This window comes from Pogoniulus pusillus, chromosome 15, assembly GCF_015220805.1.
Source record: "Pogoniulus pusillus isolate bPogPus1 chromosome 15, bPogPus1.pri, whole genome shotgun sequence".
NCBI lineage: Eukaryota > Metazoa > Chordata > Aves > Piciformes > Lybiidae > Pogoniulus > Pogoniulus pusillus.
This window is the reverse complement of record NC_087278.1, coordinates 21,478,653-21,496,884: the sequence shown is the minus strand read 5'-3', so window position 1 is coordinate 21,496,884 and position 18,232 is coordinate 21,478,653. Positions and strand designations below refer to the sequence as shown.

General features: G+C 53.2%; 2 protein-coding genes across 2 annotated transcripts in view; one reads left to right on the top strand and one right to left on the bottom strand.

Annotated features, from left to right (window-relative positions):
• WNT5B (Wnt family member 5B) overlaps nt 1-18,232 on the bottom strand; it is a 98,881-nt gene that overhangs the window by 53,027 nt on the left and 27,622 nt on the right. The window lies entirely within an intron of this gene.
• FBXL14 (F-box and leucine rich repeat protein 14) lies at nt 2,817-6,273 on the top strand. Its single transcript, XM_064155702.1, has one exon. The coding sequence runs from the start codon at nt 2,974-2,976 to the stop codon at nt 4,174-4,176; it is 1,203 nt and encodes a 400-aa protein (XP_064011772.1). The 5' UTR covers nt 2,817-2,973; the 3' UTR covers nt 4,177-6,273.

Genomic DNA, 18,232 nt, shown 5'->3' with positions numbered 1-18,232 from the left:
GAGAGTGATTGGCATTGGAATGGGCTGCCCAGCGAGGTGGTGGAGTCATCATCCCTGGAGGTGTTGAAGAAAAGCCTGGCTGAGGCACTTAGTGCCATGGTCTGGTTGACTGGATAGGGCTGGGTGCTAGGTTGGACTGGATGATGTTGGAGGTCTCTTCCAACCTGGTTGATTCTATGATTCTGTTCTCTTCCCTAGGCTGAACAACCCCAGTTCCCTCAGCCTATCCTCGTAGCAGAAGTGCTCCAACCCCCTGATCGCTTTCATGTCCCTCCTCTGGACCCTCTCCATCAGGTCCATTGCCTTCCTGTGTTGAGGGCTCCAGACCAGGATGCAGCACTGCAGGTGAGGTCTCATCAGAGCAGAGCAAAGTGGCAGAATCACCTCTGTGGATTCACTTCCCATGCTGCTTTTAATGCACCCCAAGATGTTACTGGCCCTCTGGACTGCAAGCTCACATTATTGCCCCTAACCTTTTCCTCACTAAGCCAACGGCTGAACATCTCCACCCCTAGCAGTGCAAAACTAGAAAAACAACACCACAAAGGTGATTGCTGCTGGGAACAGCATCAAGTGTGGGGCTGCATTAAAACTACACATTGCTGCATCACCCAGGAGTACAAATTTGATCGGGATGGGGCCAAGGCACACGATCATGCTTCTGCTGAATGAGCCAGAGCATGCGATACGGAGCCAACGCCAATTTGACGCTGGCTGCACGCCAGCCGCAGGGGTGCAGACGATACCTGATCTGGCTGGAGCTGTGTACACTGATACCTGATCCGGCATAAAGTCTGCTAGTAAAAAGTTAACCTGTCAAAAACTTCTTGAATTAACTGGAGCAGGCAGAGTGAATGAGGACCAGGTCAGTGCTTCACATCATGTGGTCACCCCGTTTCTGAGCCAACGCCGGGAGTTGTACAGCTGGCTTTCCTGCACTGCCAAACCACAGTCTAGCGTCGATAGCGATGCTGAGACTGCATGGGGATCGCGCTGCAGGAGCAGGGCCTCCGAGTCCTTCGACTCAGCCTTGCTCCAACTTGAAGCAAAAAGGAAAGAAAGAAGCGGAGCAACACAAACTTTTAACCTCTAAGCAGTCCACAGACTCTGCTAATACGGAATCTGCACATGAAGATGGAGCCATGGGTGTTTCTGTAGCAGATTAAACTTAGATAATGATTAAAATGCAGCCTGCTCCTTTAGGTTAGTGAAAGTCTCTAACAGGTCAGTAACGAGGCTGATTTCTGCAGTGTTTTGGTAATCCAGCCAGTATTAAAAATGTGCCCTGCCATGCTGAACAAATGTGAGTTTTTTTTCTTTGCAGCCCTTTGGCACAGAAGGGAAGTCCTGCTCTTTTGAAACTGTTTTGAAAAAGCCTTACCTGATCTCTGGCAGAACTTAACCCATTTTTAACACTGTTGCAATACCGCTGGGTGTCGGAACGTGCAGTTACAACTACAGGCGGCTACGGACGCTTAGAAAACGTGGATTTTGAACACTTTCTTTTCTTGAAATTGCTGGAAATCGACGTTCTTCGACTACTTTCAGAACTAGTTCAACTAGTTAACTGAAAGCCATTTTCAGTTTTTTTTCCATTTCCCATCACACAAGCCCTAAACCAGCTCAGAGTTCCAAGCTATTTACAGCCACGCTCCCATCGTTCCAACAGAGATGCGCAGACACAGCAGAGGGTTCCTAAGTTTTGGCCCTCCAGGCCATCTGGCAGTCCGAAGGCCAAGCCAGGGATGGCAGCAGCCTGCGCTCCGACAGGCACAGGTCAGGCAGTGTCTCGCTTTCCCCTCGCCACCTTGCGCAGCAACCTGAGCCCCTGCTCCACCTCGCGGGCCCGGTGCTCGCCGGAGCGCTCACGGGTTTGGTCACCAGCTGGCCCAGCGCGGCCTTCGGTACACCCCGACGCTGAGGTGGGCCGGTGGTAGACGTGAAGGGCTCGGGGGTGAGCACAGAGGCCTGCTGTGATGGGGCCGAGCTGCAGCGGGGCTGGACGCTGCTCGCCGAGGTCACCCAAAGGGGACAACGCAACACCCAGCCACGACGTCTCCACACTGACAGGGCGAACATGGGGGTGCCTCGGCCGTCCCCGACGGGCAGGGCGACAAGGCCCGCACGCCCCGACGCCGCCGGCGGCGCAGCAACGGTTAACGGCGGGGAGCAGCGAATGGGCCGCGCTGTTTCCAGGGCGACGGCTCGGAGTGTTCCGGATCGTACCATTGCGCAAGCGGCACGGGGGGAGGGAGACGGGACGGGAGAAGGGCGGGGGGAATGAGAGCGGCGCCGCCGCCGCCAGGCCCGGCCCAGCGCCGCCTCCTCCCTCCCTCCGTCCGCCTCGCCGCGCCTCCTCCCCCTCCCGCCCGGCCGGAGCGCGGCGCCGGGGCCCAGCAGCGAGCGGCGCGGAACAGGCGGCTGGCGGCGGCCGGGCCCGAAGCGGCGGAGTCGGTACCGGCGGCGGGCCGGGCCGGGCCGGCGCAGCCCTCTGCCCTCGCTGCCTTCTCGCCGCCGCCGCGGGATGCGGGCGGCCCGGGGCCGCGGGCTGTGAGCAGCGGCAGCGCGGAGACAAAGGGAGGCGGCGGGGCTCGGCGGCCGGCACCAGAGACGGAGCGCGGGGGCCGCCACCGCCACCGGGGCGCACCCGCCCGCCCGCCGGGAGGCGGCACGATGCGGAACGGGGCGGCGCGGCCGCAGCAGAGCGGCGGCAGCAGCGGCGCGGCCCGCCCGGCGCGGCGGTAGAGGCGGCGGCGGCGGCAGGACGCGGGGCCGGGCCGGCGGTCGCGCAGCAGCGTCTCCCGCGGGCCGGGCCGCGCCGCCCGGGCTGGCGATGTGAGGGCGGCAGCGGCGGTGAGCAGGAGCGCGGCACGGCGCGGAACGGAAGGCGGGCGGGCCCCGAGCGGAAGCGGGCCGGGCCCGGCGGCGAGGAGGAGCGCGGCGCCGGCGGGGGCGGCCGGGCGCGGGCGTGCGATGGAAACGCACATCTCGTGCCTGTTCCCCGAGCTGCTGGCCATGATCTTCGGGTACCTGGAGGTGCGGGACAAGGGCCGGGCGGCGCAGGTGTGCACGGCCTGGCGGGACGCCGCCTACCACCGGTCGGTCTGGCGCGGCGTGGAGGCCAAGCTGCACCTGCGCCGCGCCAACCCCTCGCTCTTTCCCAGCCTGGCGGCGCGGGGCATTCGGCGGGTACAGATCCTGTCGCTGCGGCGCAGCCTGAGCTACGTGATCCAGGGCATGGCGGACATCGAGAGCCTCAACCTCAGCGGCTGCTACAACCTCACCGACAACGGGCTGGGCCACGCCTTCGTGGCGGAGATCAGCTCCCTTCGCTCTCTCAACCTGAGCCTCTGCAAGCAAATCACGGACAGCAGCCTGGGCCGCATCGCTCAGTACCTCAAGGGTCTGGAGGTGCTCGAGTTGGGGGGCTGCAGCAACATCACCAACACCGGCCTCCTCCTCATCGCCTGGGGCCTGCAGCGCCTCAAGAGCCTCAACCTGCGCTCCTGCCGGCACCTCTCCGACGTGGGCATCGGGCACCTGGCAGGCATGACACGCAGCGCGGCCGAGGGCTGCCTAGGCCTGGAGCAGCTCACGCTGCAGGACTGCCAGAAGCTCAGTGACCTCTCGCTCAAGCACCTAGCCCGCGGGCTGGGCCGCCTCCGCCAGCTCAACCTCAGCTTCTGTGGGGGCATCTCGGATGCGGGGCTGCTGCACCTGTCGCACATGAGCAGCCTGCGCAGCCTCAACCTGCGCTCCTGCGACAACATCAGCGACACTGGTATCATGCATCTGGCCATGGGCAGCCTGCGGCTCTCCGGCCTCGACGTCTCCTTCTGTGACAAGGTGGGAGACCAGAGCCTAGCCTATATCGCACAGGGCCTGGACGGGCTGCGCTCCCTCTCCCTCTGCTCCTGCCACATCAGCGACGAGGGCATCAACCGCATGGTGCGACAGATGCACGGGCTCCGCACCCTCAACATCGGCCAGTGCGTCCGCATCACTGACAAGGGCCTGGAGCTCATTGCTGAGCACCTCAGTCAGCTCACCGGCATCGATCTCTACGGCTGCACCCGCATTACAAAGCGGGGCTTGGAGCGCATCACCCAGCTGCCCTGCCTCAAGGTGCTCAACCTGGGACTTTGGGAAATGACTGAGAGCGAGAAGGTCAGGTGAGAGGAGGGGGGCACCCTGAGACCTCCATCTCCTCTGGAGGGACTCACTGACTGACTGCTGCAATGGAGGAGAGAGAGAGGGGCACGCACAGAGCCATGCTACCCACGCACCCTTGCACTGGAGGGAGTAACAGAGAGAAACCCTTCTGTGCTACCTACCTACCCTTGCTCTGGAGGAGGGAGAGGAAGGGGGGGGCAGGAGGAGAGAGAGAAAGCACCTATCCCTTTTCCAGGTCATAGCTCCATGCTGGGGAGATGGAGCTCCCCCTTCCCCTACAGCATTCTTCCCTGCAGAGAAGGTAGAAGCCCACACTCTTATGCACTGGGGCTAGAGAACACCCCTCTCTATTCCCACTCCCTCATTCCATCCCCTTGTGCACTAAGGATGGATAACGACAGGCCCTTGTTCTGCCATGTATTCAGAATCGATTATTTTTGGTTTATGTAAAGGAGAGTGGGAATGGAGGTGGGAACAAACAATTAACAACAGCAGAAAAGGCTTCCTAGCTACACTTACATCCCTGGCCACCCAGTCACCCTGTGCTGGGCACAGACAGCGTTTTGTAAAATAACCATTCCACCTCTGCGCTTGCCCCTCCCCTGTCAGCTGGGAATTGTGACAAAAATACTGCTCCCTAGGTACATTGATTTTTATTTTTTTAACTCTTCACTCTCTAGTTCCATGTGGGTGGATACAGCCTCCCACTATTCCAGTTCTCCACTGCACTGAGACTAGGGATAGCTACAGCCTCTCCTTTTATCAGTATGTTTGTGTCATCCTGCACTATTGTTAATGGAAAAGCCTAGGCACTCCATTCTCACCATCTCTCTACTGGAGATGAAGATACCATTTCCTCCTGTCTCTGTGGGGACTGGACGTGGACCCCAGTCTCTTAAGCCTTTCCTTGCACTGGGGGACACCAAGACTCGTCTTCCCTTTCTTTCCCCACCCCCTCCCTTTTCTTGGCAACAGGGATAGACATATCCAGCTACATATCCATTCCTCATTGAGTTGGGGGGTGAGCAGGGGTAGGAGGGGTGGCTAGCTCCCTTCTACCCAGGGGACTCGAGGAAGAATCTCCAGCTTAATTTCTGCTTCGTTTGAGATACTGTGACCTGTTTTTATTTTGAAATGCATAAAAGGAAATTACTGCTACAAAAACAGCCTCTTACTCTCCCATCTATCCCTTGCTTACGTCCTGTGACTGATCCCAGTTTTCCTCACTCATTCTCTTTACAGTATTCATTTTCTTACATGATTTTAAAAGACATTTGAAGTTGCTGTTCTTGTGAATTTTTAAGTACATTTTTTTTTCTGCTGAATATATTCTATATATATAAATATATATATGATGTCTGGCTACCTCGTTTTAATTTGTTACCTTTTTTCCTTTTTTTTTTCCTTTTTTTTGGCTTTTTTTTTTTTTTGTTGGTTAGTTGTTGTTTGTTTGTTTTTTTCCTCCTCAAAAGCCCTGGAATTCTTACAGGAAAGAGATTTTGAGAATCAAAACGTTTTTGTGCCTAGACTGGAATAATGCCCCATGGGTTTGTTGGTTTGTTTTTTTGGGGTTTCTTCTTAATCCCTCTTCTCCCTTCCCCTTGATTTCTTCCTTCCCTCCTTTCTCCCCCTCACCCAAATTTTGTTTTTAAGCTTACCCTACTGTGTCCCACTTTCGCGTTCTGGCTGTGCCTCTCCCTCCCTCTTCACTGGGGACTGGGGACCCAAACTGTGCTTCTGCATTTTTTACTCTTCTAGCACAAACATGTAACGTGAGAATCTGTGCTGAGGATTGGGCTACTGTTAACAGAAATGTGTCAAATGCAAGTTTTTGGTTTGATTTTGATTTCCCCCCCCCCCCTCCTTTAAATTAAATATATAAATATATGCAAATGCTTTCCCCTCCCTTCCCAAATCACCTACAAAAGGTCACTATGCCAGGCTTCCTGTTTGTAGGTGGAGAGGAGCAAAGCTGGCCTGCAGGCCCTGAGGCTGCAATGTGAAGGGGAGGAGACTGAAGTTCATCTGTCTTATCTCTGTTCTGTCAATAAAATGGAGCTGGGTCTTTAGATTTTTTTTTTAATGATTATTTTTTAAAAAGAAATTTTTTTTTGTTTGTTTCTGTTCATGTGGGTTTTTTTTTAAGAAAAAGAAAAAAAAACTTGGCTTTTTTTTTTTGCTCATCTGTTCAAAATCTCAAATCCTCCACCCTAACAAGGCCAGACCACGGAGTTAACGCAAACCCAGAGAACCCCCTATGGATTAATTGTACTGTTTGTGAATTTGTATAAAAAAAAAAAATAACAAAGATCCTCTTAAAACATTTTATATTCTTACAGTAAAAGGTTAAACATATTTATATAATAAAAGAGGAAATATGAAGTATGTTTTTGAAAAAAAAAAATAAGCCTTATGTGTGTTGTCTGTGCTTTTTAGAGACATGTCTCTGCCTGGCTGTGGGTTTGGTAAGTAGGTTGGGCATTTGGAGTCATAGAATCAGTCAGGGTTGGAAGGGACCATAAGGATCAGCTAGTTCCAACCCCCCTGCCATGGGCAGGGACACCCTACCCTAGAGCAGGCTGCACACAGTCTCATCCAGCCTGGCCTTAAACACCTCCCTGGGCAACCCATTCGAGGCTCTCACCACTCTCATGTTCAACAACTTCCTCCTCACCTCCACTCTGAATCTCCCCACCTCCAGTTTTGCTCCATTCCCCCTAGTCTTGTCGCTCCCTGATAGCCTGAAAAGTCCCTCCTCAGCTTTATTGTAGGCCCCCTTCAGATCCCGGAAGGCCACAGTAAGGTCACCTGGGTGACTCTTCCGCAGACTGAACAGCCCTAACTCTTTCAGTCTGTCCTCATAGCTGAGGTGCTCCAGCCCTCTGAGCATCCCCGTGGAATTTGGGGCTGCTTGCTCTTGTGCCAGTGAGTGAGAGATGAGAAGGAAGGAAGGAAGATAGAACAGTGCCTCCTGTGCAGGATGTTGAGCAACATCATTGTGAAGAGTTTGTAAGGAAGGGGTTTGGTAGGACCAGCTTAGCCTAGGAGGGTGCTTGTGCTATCTCTGGGGAGAAAGCAAGTTCGGCTGCCCATTAGTGTGAAGTATCAGCTCAGTTTGAGGTCATACAAACGCAAAGTGCTGAAGTGCAACTAAATCCAAGTATTCAGTGGTAGAGAATGGCATCTGGGAAGGGGGGGGACAGAAAGGCTGTGTTTCTTCAGCTTTTTAACCTCCAGGTAGACGTCAGAGTGGTTTTGTGACTTAAATCAAGGCTCACCCTGGGTGAAAGACCCATCAAACAAAAACATTTCCCAGCAACAACTACCACCAAAACCTGCTCCAAACAGCTTATGAGGACCTGGGGAATCCAAAATACTTTGGTTAGTTTCTACTGGCCAGGCAAAGATTGAAGAGGAATTAAAGTGGGAACGTGTTTAAAAAAAAAAAAAATCACACAAAGTTTGAATAATCTAAAGTGTCCTTTGTCCTGTACTGTAATCTCTCTTCACAACCTATGACTTTTAGCCCACTGGGATCCCCTTTTAGCCTTCCACGATGTGGGGTTTTATTGTCGGGGCGGCGCTCGGGCGGCGTCTGCAGGGCAGCGCCGGCTCCCGGCTCCCCGAGCCCAGCGGCGGGGCTCGCTCGCCCGGCTGCCCCCTTCTGCCTTGAGGGAGGGGGAATGCGAAATGGTGGAAGAAGCCGAAGCCATTGTTCTGGAAAGTTAAAAGAGGAGCTGTCCTTGCTTGCTTGCTCAGTCATGCATACTCAATCTGGCCGGGCCCGGGTCCCTGTGGAAAGGAGGAGGGTGATTCTTCCCCTCTTTTTAACATTCCTCTCCAGGCCTGGCTGTATTTAAGCTGCTTTCCTCCGCTCGGAGGAGGAGGGAGGGGGATGGTCTGAAGTTCCTGTACATTTGCATTTTAAGCACTTCCAGCGCTGAGCTGGCCACTTTGTTCCCTCGAGCTACCCAGCTCCAGCAGCCCTCACCGCGGTGCTGCTCCAGGTGGCTCAGATGCCCTGCTAAAGGAGGTCCCCTCCACAGCCGAGGGCACTCTGCCCCAGCTGCTTAACCTCTACCTCCACAGGTATTCCTGGCTGAGGCTAGACCAGGCATACTTCTTTGTTGCCAGCTCTAACCATTTCACCCTTTTGAAGTCAGTGCCACATTTCAGTGCCCAACTCTGGCCTTCTCAAAATACTACCTACACTCGAAGGACCTGGACTAGCTCAAGGTTTGGACTTGGGGCCACGAATTGTTTTTTCCTCCTTTCTTTCCAAGACTTCCGAGCTTTCTGCTGGGAGTCCACCACAAAAGCTGCATTGTTCGCTTTAGGAAAAGCCATCACAATTGGATCTAATTGAGCCTGACACTATATCCATCTTCCTTTCCTTGCAGGGAGGTGTGGGGTCTGTCCTTCCTGCATTAAGGGGGGGAAAAAAGGTTTACAGTAACTTCTTGAGTGAAAGAGGGAATGTATGTACGAATGTTATAAACAACTGGACTTCCAGATCAGGTTCCCATTACTGCTGAACATGTAAATGTTCCTGGTGTAGGCAGCAGTTCCAGCAGGGATAGGGAATGACACAGCTCTCAAAAGGCAGGTTTGCTTCTGCTGGATTTGAGTGCAAATGGCATCTCCTTGTTAAGCCCCACGATCACGCAGACAGCGGTGGGACACCTATGTCTAAACATAACATGTTTTCGTAACTTCTGCAACCAGAACTAAGACAGGATTTTTTTCCCCTCTCTAATCCCCCCCTGCACACCTGTGCTTCCTCTCCCCACTTAAAAAATACAACCAAGCCAAGAGCATTGCCCACATGGCCTGCAATGCTCTTTAAGGGGAGCCCAAGCCAAAGGAAGCTGCCAAAACCAAAGCCTTTCTGAAGTCCAGCATTTAGGCACCGTGGGTTGTTCCTCTAGATGGGACAAGAGCTCCTCAGGCCTTCCTCTCATGCCTCAGCATGGCAGCACCTCTTTGGGCAGAGACACAGGCCTCCCTGTCCAGCGAGGCCAGGGCTGGGGGGATGTATGTGTTTACTAGTAAAGGGAAAGCTTTCTTCAAACAAACAATCCACTGCCAGCAACCATACACCAATTACCACATGACTCCTCGGGTTAACAAGGAAACTTAATTTTCACTCTCCAGCCACCCTTGAATTTTTGAATGTGATTCAGATGGCAACTGCAGGAGAAAACCATACCAAAAAATCCCTCAACACTATCTGGAAGTGAGCTGGAAGTCTCCACTCTGTGTTAGTGAGCTCCCAGTGCCCCAGTGGTGGTTTTGGTGCCAGCCTTCAACACTGTGCCTAGCAGAAGTGCTCCCAGCCCACCCAGCTGTGCTGACTAGGGCAGCAGGGTCCCAGCCTACAGCCATGCAAACCGAGGCATGGAGGACAGAGCATGAATCAGGGCCTCCCTTTATGGGCCAGTGGCTGTGGGGAGCAGAAGGCCTATGCCCAAGAGATGGTGGCAGAAAGCAGAGCAGAGCAGCAACGATTCAAAGTGGGGGATGAAAGGACTGGGCAGGGGAGGAGGCGGATGGGGACTGGGAGGCAGCAGTGGGGGATGCCAGCTCACAAGCTGCAGCTTGTCCTGTGTGTGCATGGGGGCTCTCGGTCTGCAGCAGCAGCTGCTCCCACGGCTGGAGCTGGTGGCTGGCTCCTCTCCCTGGGAGATGGGGAGGAAAAGGAGGGCCCACCTGGGTCCTACTGCCCTTGGACTAGCATATGGGAGGTCCATGCATGACAGATTTATACATTTTATACCTTCCCACCCCATGCTGTGGGTTCAACTGAATCAGTTTGTCGTGGTGATTCTGGAGTCCTTTGTTTCCTTGATAATAAATTAAAGGGTCATGGGGCAGCTGTCATGCAAACTGCCTGGGGCCTATGCTAGGACAAGAGGTGATCTCTGTGCTAGATAGTATAGAGCTTACCACTGAACCTGCCCTTTGGAGGTCAAGGAAGAGTTAAAATGAAAGCTGGGTGGCCAAGACACCCTAAGTTTTTGGAAGTGAAGCTGGAAGTTAGCACAGGCTAACATCAATAGCTCAAGGGTAGGTCCCTCAGATCTGGCAGCCTCACTACATACCTACACAGAATGCTTCTTGCAAAGTGGACCCTTTTTTGTTTTCTTTCTCTTTCCTCTACCTTCAACCTCACTCTTAGCCAGAAGTTCTTTAATAGTGCTTTCTGTGAAGGAAAAAGATAATTGATAAATCCAGCTAGGTGGTGTGGACTGGATATGAGGACCCCTCAGGACATCAGTGAGGCCCCATGCCAGAGCTGCTGGCTGAGCTGCAAGGCTGTCCTGCTCAATTCCCCAGCCCCAGGCTGCACGAAAGAAAGAGCTGGAGAGGGTTTGCTTGGCTTCTGTGCCAGAACATAGACTCCAGCCACACTTGGCAGGGACACCGGTGCTTCTCCCCCTTCTTTAATTAAATCTACCAAAATGCATTAGCTCAATGGCAGCCCAACCTGAAACAGCACTGTGGAGACTTCGAAAGAGCTGAATCTGATCTGTCCTTACAGCAGAAAGAGCAACGGAAATGGGATCTTCCTGAAGATTTCCTAAGACCTGGAATGCGTTCTGGAAAGAGTCACAAAAGTTTAATACCAGGGCCTGGATGCATGCCCTGAGCAAGTATTCCTCCAGGAGAGGGTTACTGAGACATAAACCAAACTCCTCTTCTGCCACAGAAACTAAATCAGATCTGGAAACGGGCAACTCTTCCTAGTTATTTTCTTTCCTCTGGGCCTTGTGTCTCTGGGCACAGTTTAGCGATTTGAAGCAGCAGCAATTTCTGAGGTTCATCCTATCCCTCCTTGTCCTCCCCTTTTTCCTCCCCCAAAGTGTTGGAGTTTTACAACTCCTGGGAAACTTAAAGCGTGCAGCAGGTCAGCACCAGAGGTGTACAGACAGCACCGCAGGGACATGCCAGTTGTGGCTCTGTGCCCAGTAGCCTCTCTCCTTGTTCTGCGAGTTAAAACACCAAACATACAGCAGCAACAGAACCCTGCCATTATCTCCCACTGTGGCAGCCACGGCTGCATGCCCAGCACCTCAGCTTCATCATGACCCGCACGCATCCTCCAGTACTATAAACTCCTCCTGACACATGCTGGCTGCCGATGCCACAGGAGCGCTGGTTTCCTCTGCTGGAAACCTTGGGGAGCTGCCTGGAACACAAGTCCTGCCTCCTGGCTCCTGCAAATCTTTGGCCCTGTGCACTATCAGTCCCTCTGCGGGTTGGCATGGGGTGATGAGGACGACAAGATCCCTTGGGTCGCTTGTCTGCCAGAACCCAAGTAAAACCTGATAGGACAACACGCTGAGGCAGAACTGTTAACAATGCCTACGACGGCGGCGTGGTTTGTGCGGCGGCAGGGGCTGGGTGAAGCATCCTCATCCGTACTCGTTAGACGCATCCCCAGTCCCACTCTGCATCCGTCTCCGGAGCGGCACAGCCACCGGCAGCTCCGACAGTTCTCTCTGCATCTCGCACACCTCCGGGGACCCCAACGGCCCCGCGCCCCTCCGCCGGCCACCGCGTTCCCTGGGCTGCTGCGGCCGCAGGCGCGGCTCCTCTCCGCCAGGCGGCAGCATTGCCCGCCGAGTGCCGCCGCTCTGGGGCAGCCCCCGCCCGCCGCAGCCTCAGCTGGGGCCAAGGCTCCCTCCCGCCGCTGCCGTCCTGTGCAGTGTCCGCAGCGCAGCGGCGTGCGTGTGTCACCCGGGGGTCACCAAGCGAGGGACCGGACGGGCCCGCTCGGCAGCCGGGGCCACGGCTGAGCCGACCCGAAGCGGTGGAGGACGGCCAAATCGGAAGCTACAAAGAGATGATGCACTCCACTGCTGCTCATCATCACCACTACCGGCACCTCCATAAGGCACACCGGGAAGCCACAGGCGGCACAGCTGGAGCAGCGGCCAACACACCCCAGCGCTGCGCAGAACCTGTGCCCCCCAGCCTGAACAGGCCTCCTGCTTAAAAACACCCACCCTAGACTTAGCCTGCATCTTCTCACATCTACATCAGAAGGCTAAGGAAAGCACTCTGCTTTTTTGTCTTCATTTTTTTCCCCTCCTAAATGTGCAAGTGTGAGAATCACTACAGAGCTGGATGGAATTTAAGCCAACGCTTGCATTCCTTCAGTTCAGTTTTGTTGTGCAGAGCTTTGCTGTGTTGTTGGTACCATTACCCTGTGGATGCCTCAGTAATGATGAAGGTAGCTGGAGCTGTATCACAGTATCACAGTATCACCAAGGTTGGAAGAGACCTCACAGATCATCTAGTCCAACCCTTTACCACAGTGCCCAAGGCTAGACCATGGCACCAAGTGCCACATCCAACCTTGCCTTGAACTGCCCCAGGGATGACGACTCCACCACCTCCCCATTACCACCCAAACCTGAATAGGTTCTTTCTATCCACTTTTCACACTGCTGATGCAGAGGCAGATACAGTAATGTTATCTTTTTCAGAAGCAGCTATGCTTGGTAATTTACTAGAATTATTAATTAGCTCCTGCATGACTCATTGCATGCACAGACCCCAGAAAGCTAAACACTATCAAAGGGGAAAGAAAGCTTAGAATCAACTTGACTAAGGTTATGTTGCAAATCCATGAGTTGCCAAACTGCACCTGGCATCCACCTCTCCTGTCTCCAGCCCTGCTAGCTTCTGCCACTTGGAGCAACAAAAACTGAAATGAGTTTTCCAGCTTAAGCCTTGGAGAGGGAAGGTCAGGATGGAGAAACACTAAGGGGAAAAGACATCTTCCTACTCTTCCCTCACCAAGCTCTGCCACCCAGAGCCCCAGAAGCACTGGTGTTCAAGTGTGAGCTGTGGAAGGGCTCCCAGCAGCAGGAAGCTCTCCAGTGAACCACCCCTATCTGCTCGGACCCTTCAGCTTTTATTTCAGACAACAGCAAGCCTCATCACACAGATGTGGACCCAACGAAAAGTGGTGCCTTGACAGCCCTGAAGGCCGAGGTCCCGTCACAACAGGTACGGCTCAGATTGCAGCTCTCCCATCTGCTCTATCTACATCCTCACCAGGACTGTCCCTGCAGGGATGCTTGGGGACCACCCAGGCAGATCAAAGACACAAGCAGAACAGCGTCCCTAAGGCTGCAAATGCAATTGCCCCTCATGGTTTTCCTTCCCGAGAGGCACCTGCCCATTAGCAAAAGCTCCTCCAGACCACACCAAAACCCAGCCGTGCGACGCTGACTTGTGATTTCCAGACTCAGACCACATGGCAAGAGGATTTGTGCCTAGGTTGCTCACTCCCTACCCCTCACCTTCACCGGCTTTGCATGCAGTGTGCCTGGGCTGGGGGTTACATCTGGGAGACACTGGGGAGACATCATCTCCCACACACACCTGCTGGGGAGTCAGTGAGACAGAGGGAGGCTGCATGTGAGTGGCTGGGTGTAACTTCCACTCCGTCCCCAGTGCCAAAAACAAGCATGTTAAAGCTAATCTACCCCTGTCTCAGCTCAACTGCTTTTTTGTGACTAAGCCCCTTATAATGGTTTTACTAAAATCCCCTTTTGATGGAAAAAATCCCAGCTGGAAGTTTTGGGCAGCGGCACAATGTGCAAGTCTGCGTGTCCCTTTCCCCAGCTTCACAAAAGCCTCTAATCGAGTGGAAAATTTGCTGGAGGCCAGAGGTTTAGGCCTGCAATTATTTTTTAAGGGATTATCAGCAGAGAATGGGGGGTACTTACGACCCTCCCTCTCTTTGTGTTTCGCTCTGTGCCGCTTTCAGACGGACTCAGCCAGAAACCTAAACCACCGCAGCTGGATGCAGGGCTTGGCGGGGCGGCATGCCTCCTCTGTGCTACGGGACAGACCCCAGCCTCCAGGCTGCCTGCACCCCACTCCAGCACCACGCACAAACAGAGAGCCACAGTATCACAGTATCATCAGGGTTGGAAGAGACCTCACAGATCATCAAGTCCAACCCTTTACCACAGAGCTCAAGGCTAGACCATGGCACCAAGTGCCACGTCCAATCCTGCCTTGAACAGCTCCAGGGACGGCGACTCCACCACCTCCCCGGGCAGCCCATTCCAGTGTCCAATGACTCTCTCAGTGAAAAACTTTCTCCTCACCTCCAGCCTAAATCTCCTCTATGAGCCTTTTCCACAGAAGCAAGGCTAGATGGGTGTGCTAGTTTGACGCAGGGTAGAATGTTTTGGTGAGAAGAACTAGATCCTAGGCTGTGAAAGGAAAACAGTGGTGATGTCTGCTCCCCTCAGAGTCTTGCTGAAGGAGAAATGAACAACACTAGATAACACTCTCGCCTTTTTTCACTCACTCTGGCTGGGCTGCTGACTGAGCAACATCTCTCTAACACACCTTCCACTCACCTTTGCTTCTTAACCCCCTGGCTGAACCTCCATTCTTCCTTAGGACTGGGGTAAGGTTGAGAGGGGCAGGGGGGAGGTGCAGGGGTGGTTGAGAGCCCCTCCTGAGGACTCAGGTTTCTGGGAGGGGAGTTGTGTTTCTGTATTGTTTTTACCTTGTATATTTCTGTATATAACTATATACTGTAAATATCTGCTTGTATATTGTGCTAGCTGTAAATAAATAGCTTCATTTATATTCCCAGAGCCGACTGAGACTAGTCTGGGTATTTCTAAAGTGTGGGGGGGCAGGGAACACCCAAACCATCACAATGGGGAATTTCAATAGAAAAAAACCTGAGTAAAAGCAACTGATTCCAGTCCTATGAGCCTCACTGAACTGAAAAGCCAAAGGCAGGGAGTGTGGTCCACCAGACAGGCTGGGCTTTGGCTCTGCAAAGCCATTATGCAGAAAAGTCTTGCAGAAGTTACTTGCAGCAAGCTCCAAAACAGACTTGGCACCACAGGCATGGGTGCTGCAACACTCAGCTTTTAAGAGCCTTGCTCCAAGGGTGGATCCCAGGGTTAGGATCCTCTGTGCTTTTGCAGCCTCTGAGAAGAGTCAGACACTACTGAGTCTCCAAAACAACTTCTTGCCAGGCACGGAGCCACTTACTGTCAGCACACACACCACAGGCCAGCCAGGGGAGAAATGCTGCTGGCTCTCCTGTCCGAGGAAACTGGCACTTTGCTCAAAGCTACTGGGAACTGCCTACACTCCTGTGTGACCCAAAATGAGGTCCTTCTCCCTGCTGCCAAACTGCCATGCTCTCACTTGTGCACAAGCAAGCGAGCCATACCCGCAGGAGGCAGTGGCATGCCCTGCTCTTCAACAGTAGCCTAGGGAAGGAGGAGACCTGTTTTAATTCCTCTCCCCCTTTATGGCACTGCAAACCCACCCCTCCTGGAGAAGACACTATCCATCAGCCCTCAGGTAAGGCCAATCTTCAGCCTTCCCAAATAAGCTGCACTGCAGCATGGGTGACTCTTGCAGACTCAGTGCAAGAAACAAGAGCCCATGAAGGGAGCAATGGCTACAGACCACGAGTGTTTGTTTGCTCTAGGGGTCAGCCTCTCCTTCTGCAGCCTCTCTGTGTGTTGCAGTAACTAACTGCTGGATAAAGCAGAGAAGCAGGTTTTCATTCCTGAGCCTTCAAAGCATTTGGCTGTTGTGTAAGACATTTCAAAAGGAAAGTGGCAGCTGCCACTGGCTGTTCCATCTTGCTGCATCCATGCTGCGCTGGGTGCTCCCTGGAAATGCCTGGGGAGGCTGAGGGGCCACGGTGCTTTCTTTCTGGATCATGATCACTCAAGCACTTGCGAGCAGGCACAGAAGCACAACGCTCAGCACCTCAGGGTTGTTACAATAAAAATCATTACAAAAAAAAAAAAAAGCCTCCTCTTCTGCAGGCTGCACACCCCCAGCTCCCTGCACACCCCCAGCTCCCTCAGCCTCTCCTCACAGGGCTGTGCTCCAGGCCCCTCCCCAGCTTCGTTGCCCTTCTCTGGACACCTTCCAGCACCTCAACATCTCTCTTGAACTGAGGGGCCCAGAACTGGACACAGCACTCAAGCTGTGGCCTGACCAGTGTTGAGTCCAGGGGCAGAATAACCTCTCTTGTCCTGCTGGCCACACTGTTCCTGAGCCAGCCAGGATGCCATTGGCTCTCTTGGCCACCTGGGCACACTGCTGCCTCATCTTCAGCTACTCTCTCCCAGCACCCCCAGGTCCCTTTCTTCCTGGCTGCTCTCAGCCACTCTGTTCCCCAGCCTGTAGTGCTGCTTGGGGTTGTTGTGGCCAAAGAGTAGAACCCTGCACTTGGCCTTGTTCAATCTCATCCCATTGGCCTCTGCCCACCCAGCCAGCCAGGCAAGGTCCCTCTGCAGGGCTCTCCTAACCTCCAACAGATCCACAGCTGCTCCTAGCTTGGTGTCATCTGCAGACTTACTGATGCTGGACTCGATCCCATCATCCAGATCATCAATAAAGATATTGAACAGGACTGGGCCCAGCACTGATCCTTGGGAAACACCACTAGTGACAGCTGCCAACTGGATGTGGATCTTACCCTTAGTCTACTGTTCCTGATCAGCTGAGTGAGCTTTGTGGCTGAAGCCCTGAGCCTTTCTGTTCGCAGACACTGCTGTAGACAGACAACATTGAGAAACCCTACTTGCAGTACCACTGAAACACCAGGGCCTTCCAGAGATCACTACCCAAATCCTGCACAGAGGCAGAAGCAAGGATACTTGGATCATTCCTGGCAAGGGTTTATCTTACCCATTCCTAGAACTCTTCCTAAAGGCATAGCCTGCAGGCTCCTTATCCAACTACTTCAAGTTTACCTCTAATATTTCTTCCCCTCTATTCACCCTTAAACACTCTATTTTTATCTCCAGATTAAGCTGTGCTTTTAATGCTCTCCATAACAGGTAATACAATAAAGTCAAGGACTTTTCTCTTCAGGGCAACCACTTCTAGCCTGGACCACAACTCCTCTTCCTTAACCCTTGTGCTTGGCTCCTTGAAGTCACATCCTCATTCACTACATTTTACCTCCACCTCTACGTAAAGTTTGCCTTGTGAAGAGCCCAGTTGCCATGCTGGATCATTAGGTGGACTTCCAGCTGTACAATAAACATGTCTGCAAACTATTATGCTCCTCCCAAATATCTTTGGCCTGCAAGACTTAACTCCAGAATCCCAATAATGTGATTTGCTCACTGGGACATTATAAAGAGTTTCTGGTTTATGACATCATTATTGCACACATCTTAAAGATATCACAAAGCTACATCTTGCCACTTGAAAACTGGTAGAGCTTCCTAAGGCAGGAAGGTACCTCAGTGCTTGCCCTCTGTCCTAATACCCCCACTTCCTTTTATAGATGCCTGCCAATCCTGCTTCTTTGCCCTCCATGCAGGTATTCTCTTAGACTCATTGATCCAACAGCTGTCTAACAGGGATTGCATTTTGCCTCCTGCCTTCGGAGGCAAATGGAGACTGGAGAGGTGTGCTCAGTTCAGTGAGATTGAAGATAACCAACGTTTCACATGTGGCTGCTGTGAGGTTGGAAGAGACCTCCAAGATGATCCAGTCCAACCTATCACCCAGCCCTATCCAATCAACTAAACCAAGCTGGTGAGGGGCCTGGAGCACAGCCCTGAGAGGAGAGGCTGAGGGAGCTGGGGGTGTGCAGCCTGCAGCAGAGGAGGCTCAGGGCAGACCTCATTGCTGTCTACAACTACCTGAAGGAAGGTTGTAGCCAGGTGGGGTTGGTCTCTTCTGCCAGGCAAACAGCAACAGAAGAAGGGGACACAGTCTCAAGTTGTGCCAGGGGAGGTCTAGGCTGGATGTTAGGAGGAAGTTGTTGGCAGAGAGAGTGATTGGCATTGGTAATGGGCTGCCCAGAGAGGTGGTGGAGTTGCCATCTCTGGAGGTGTTCAAGACAAGACTGGATGAGGCACTTAGTGCCATAGTATATTTGATTGGATAGGGCTGGGTGCTAGGTTGGACTGGATGAGCTTGGAGGTCTCTTCCAACCAGCTGTGTTCTGTGACTCTGTAATCTTCTTTTTCTAGCACAGCAGAGTAGCCTGACAGGCTTCCATAACTGAAACCACCCTTGTCCTACC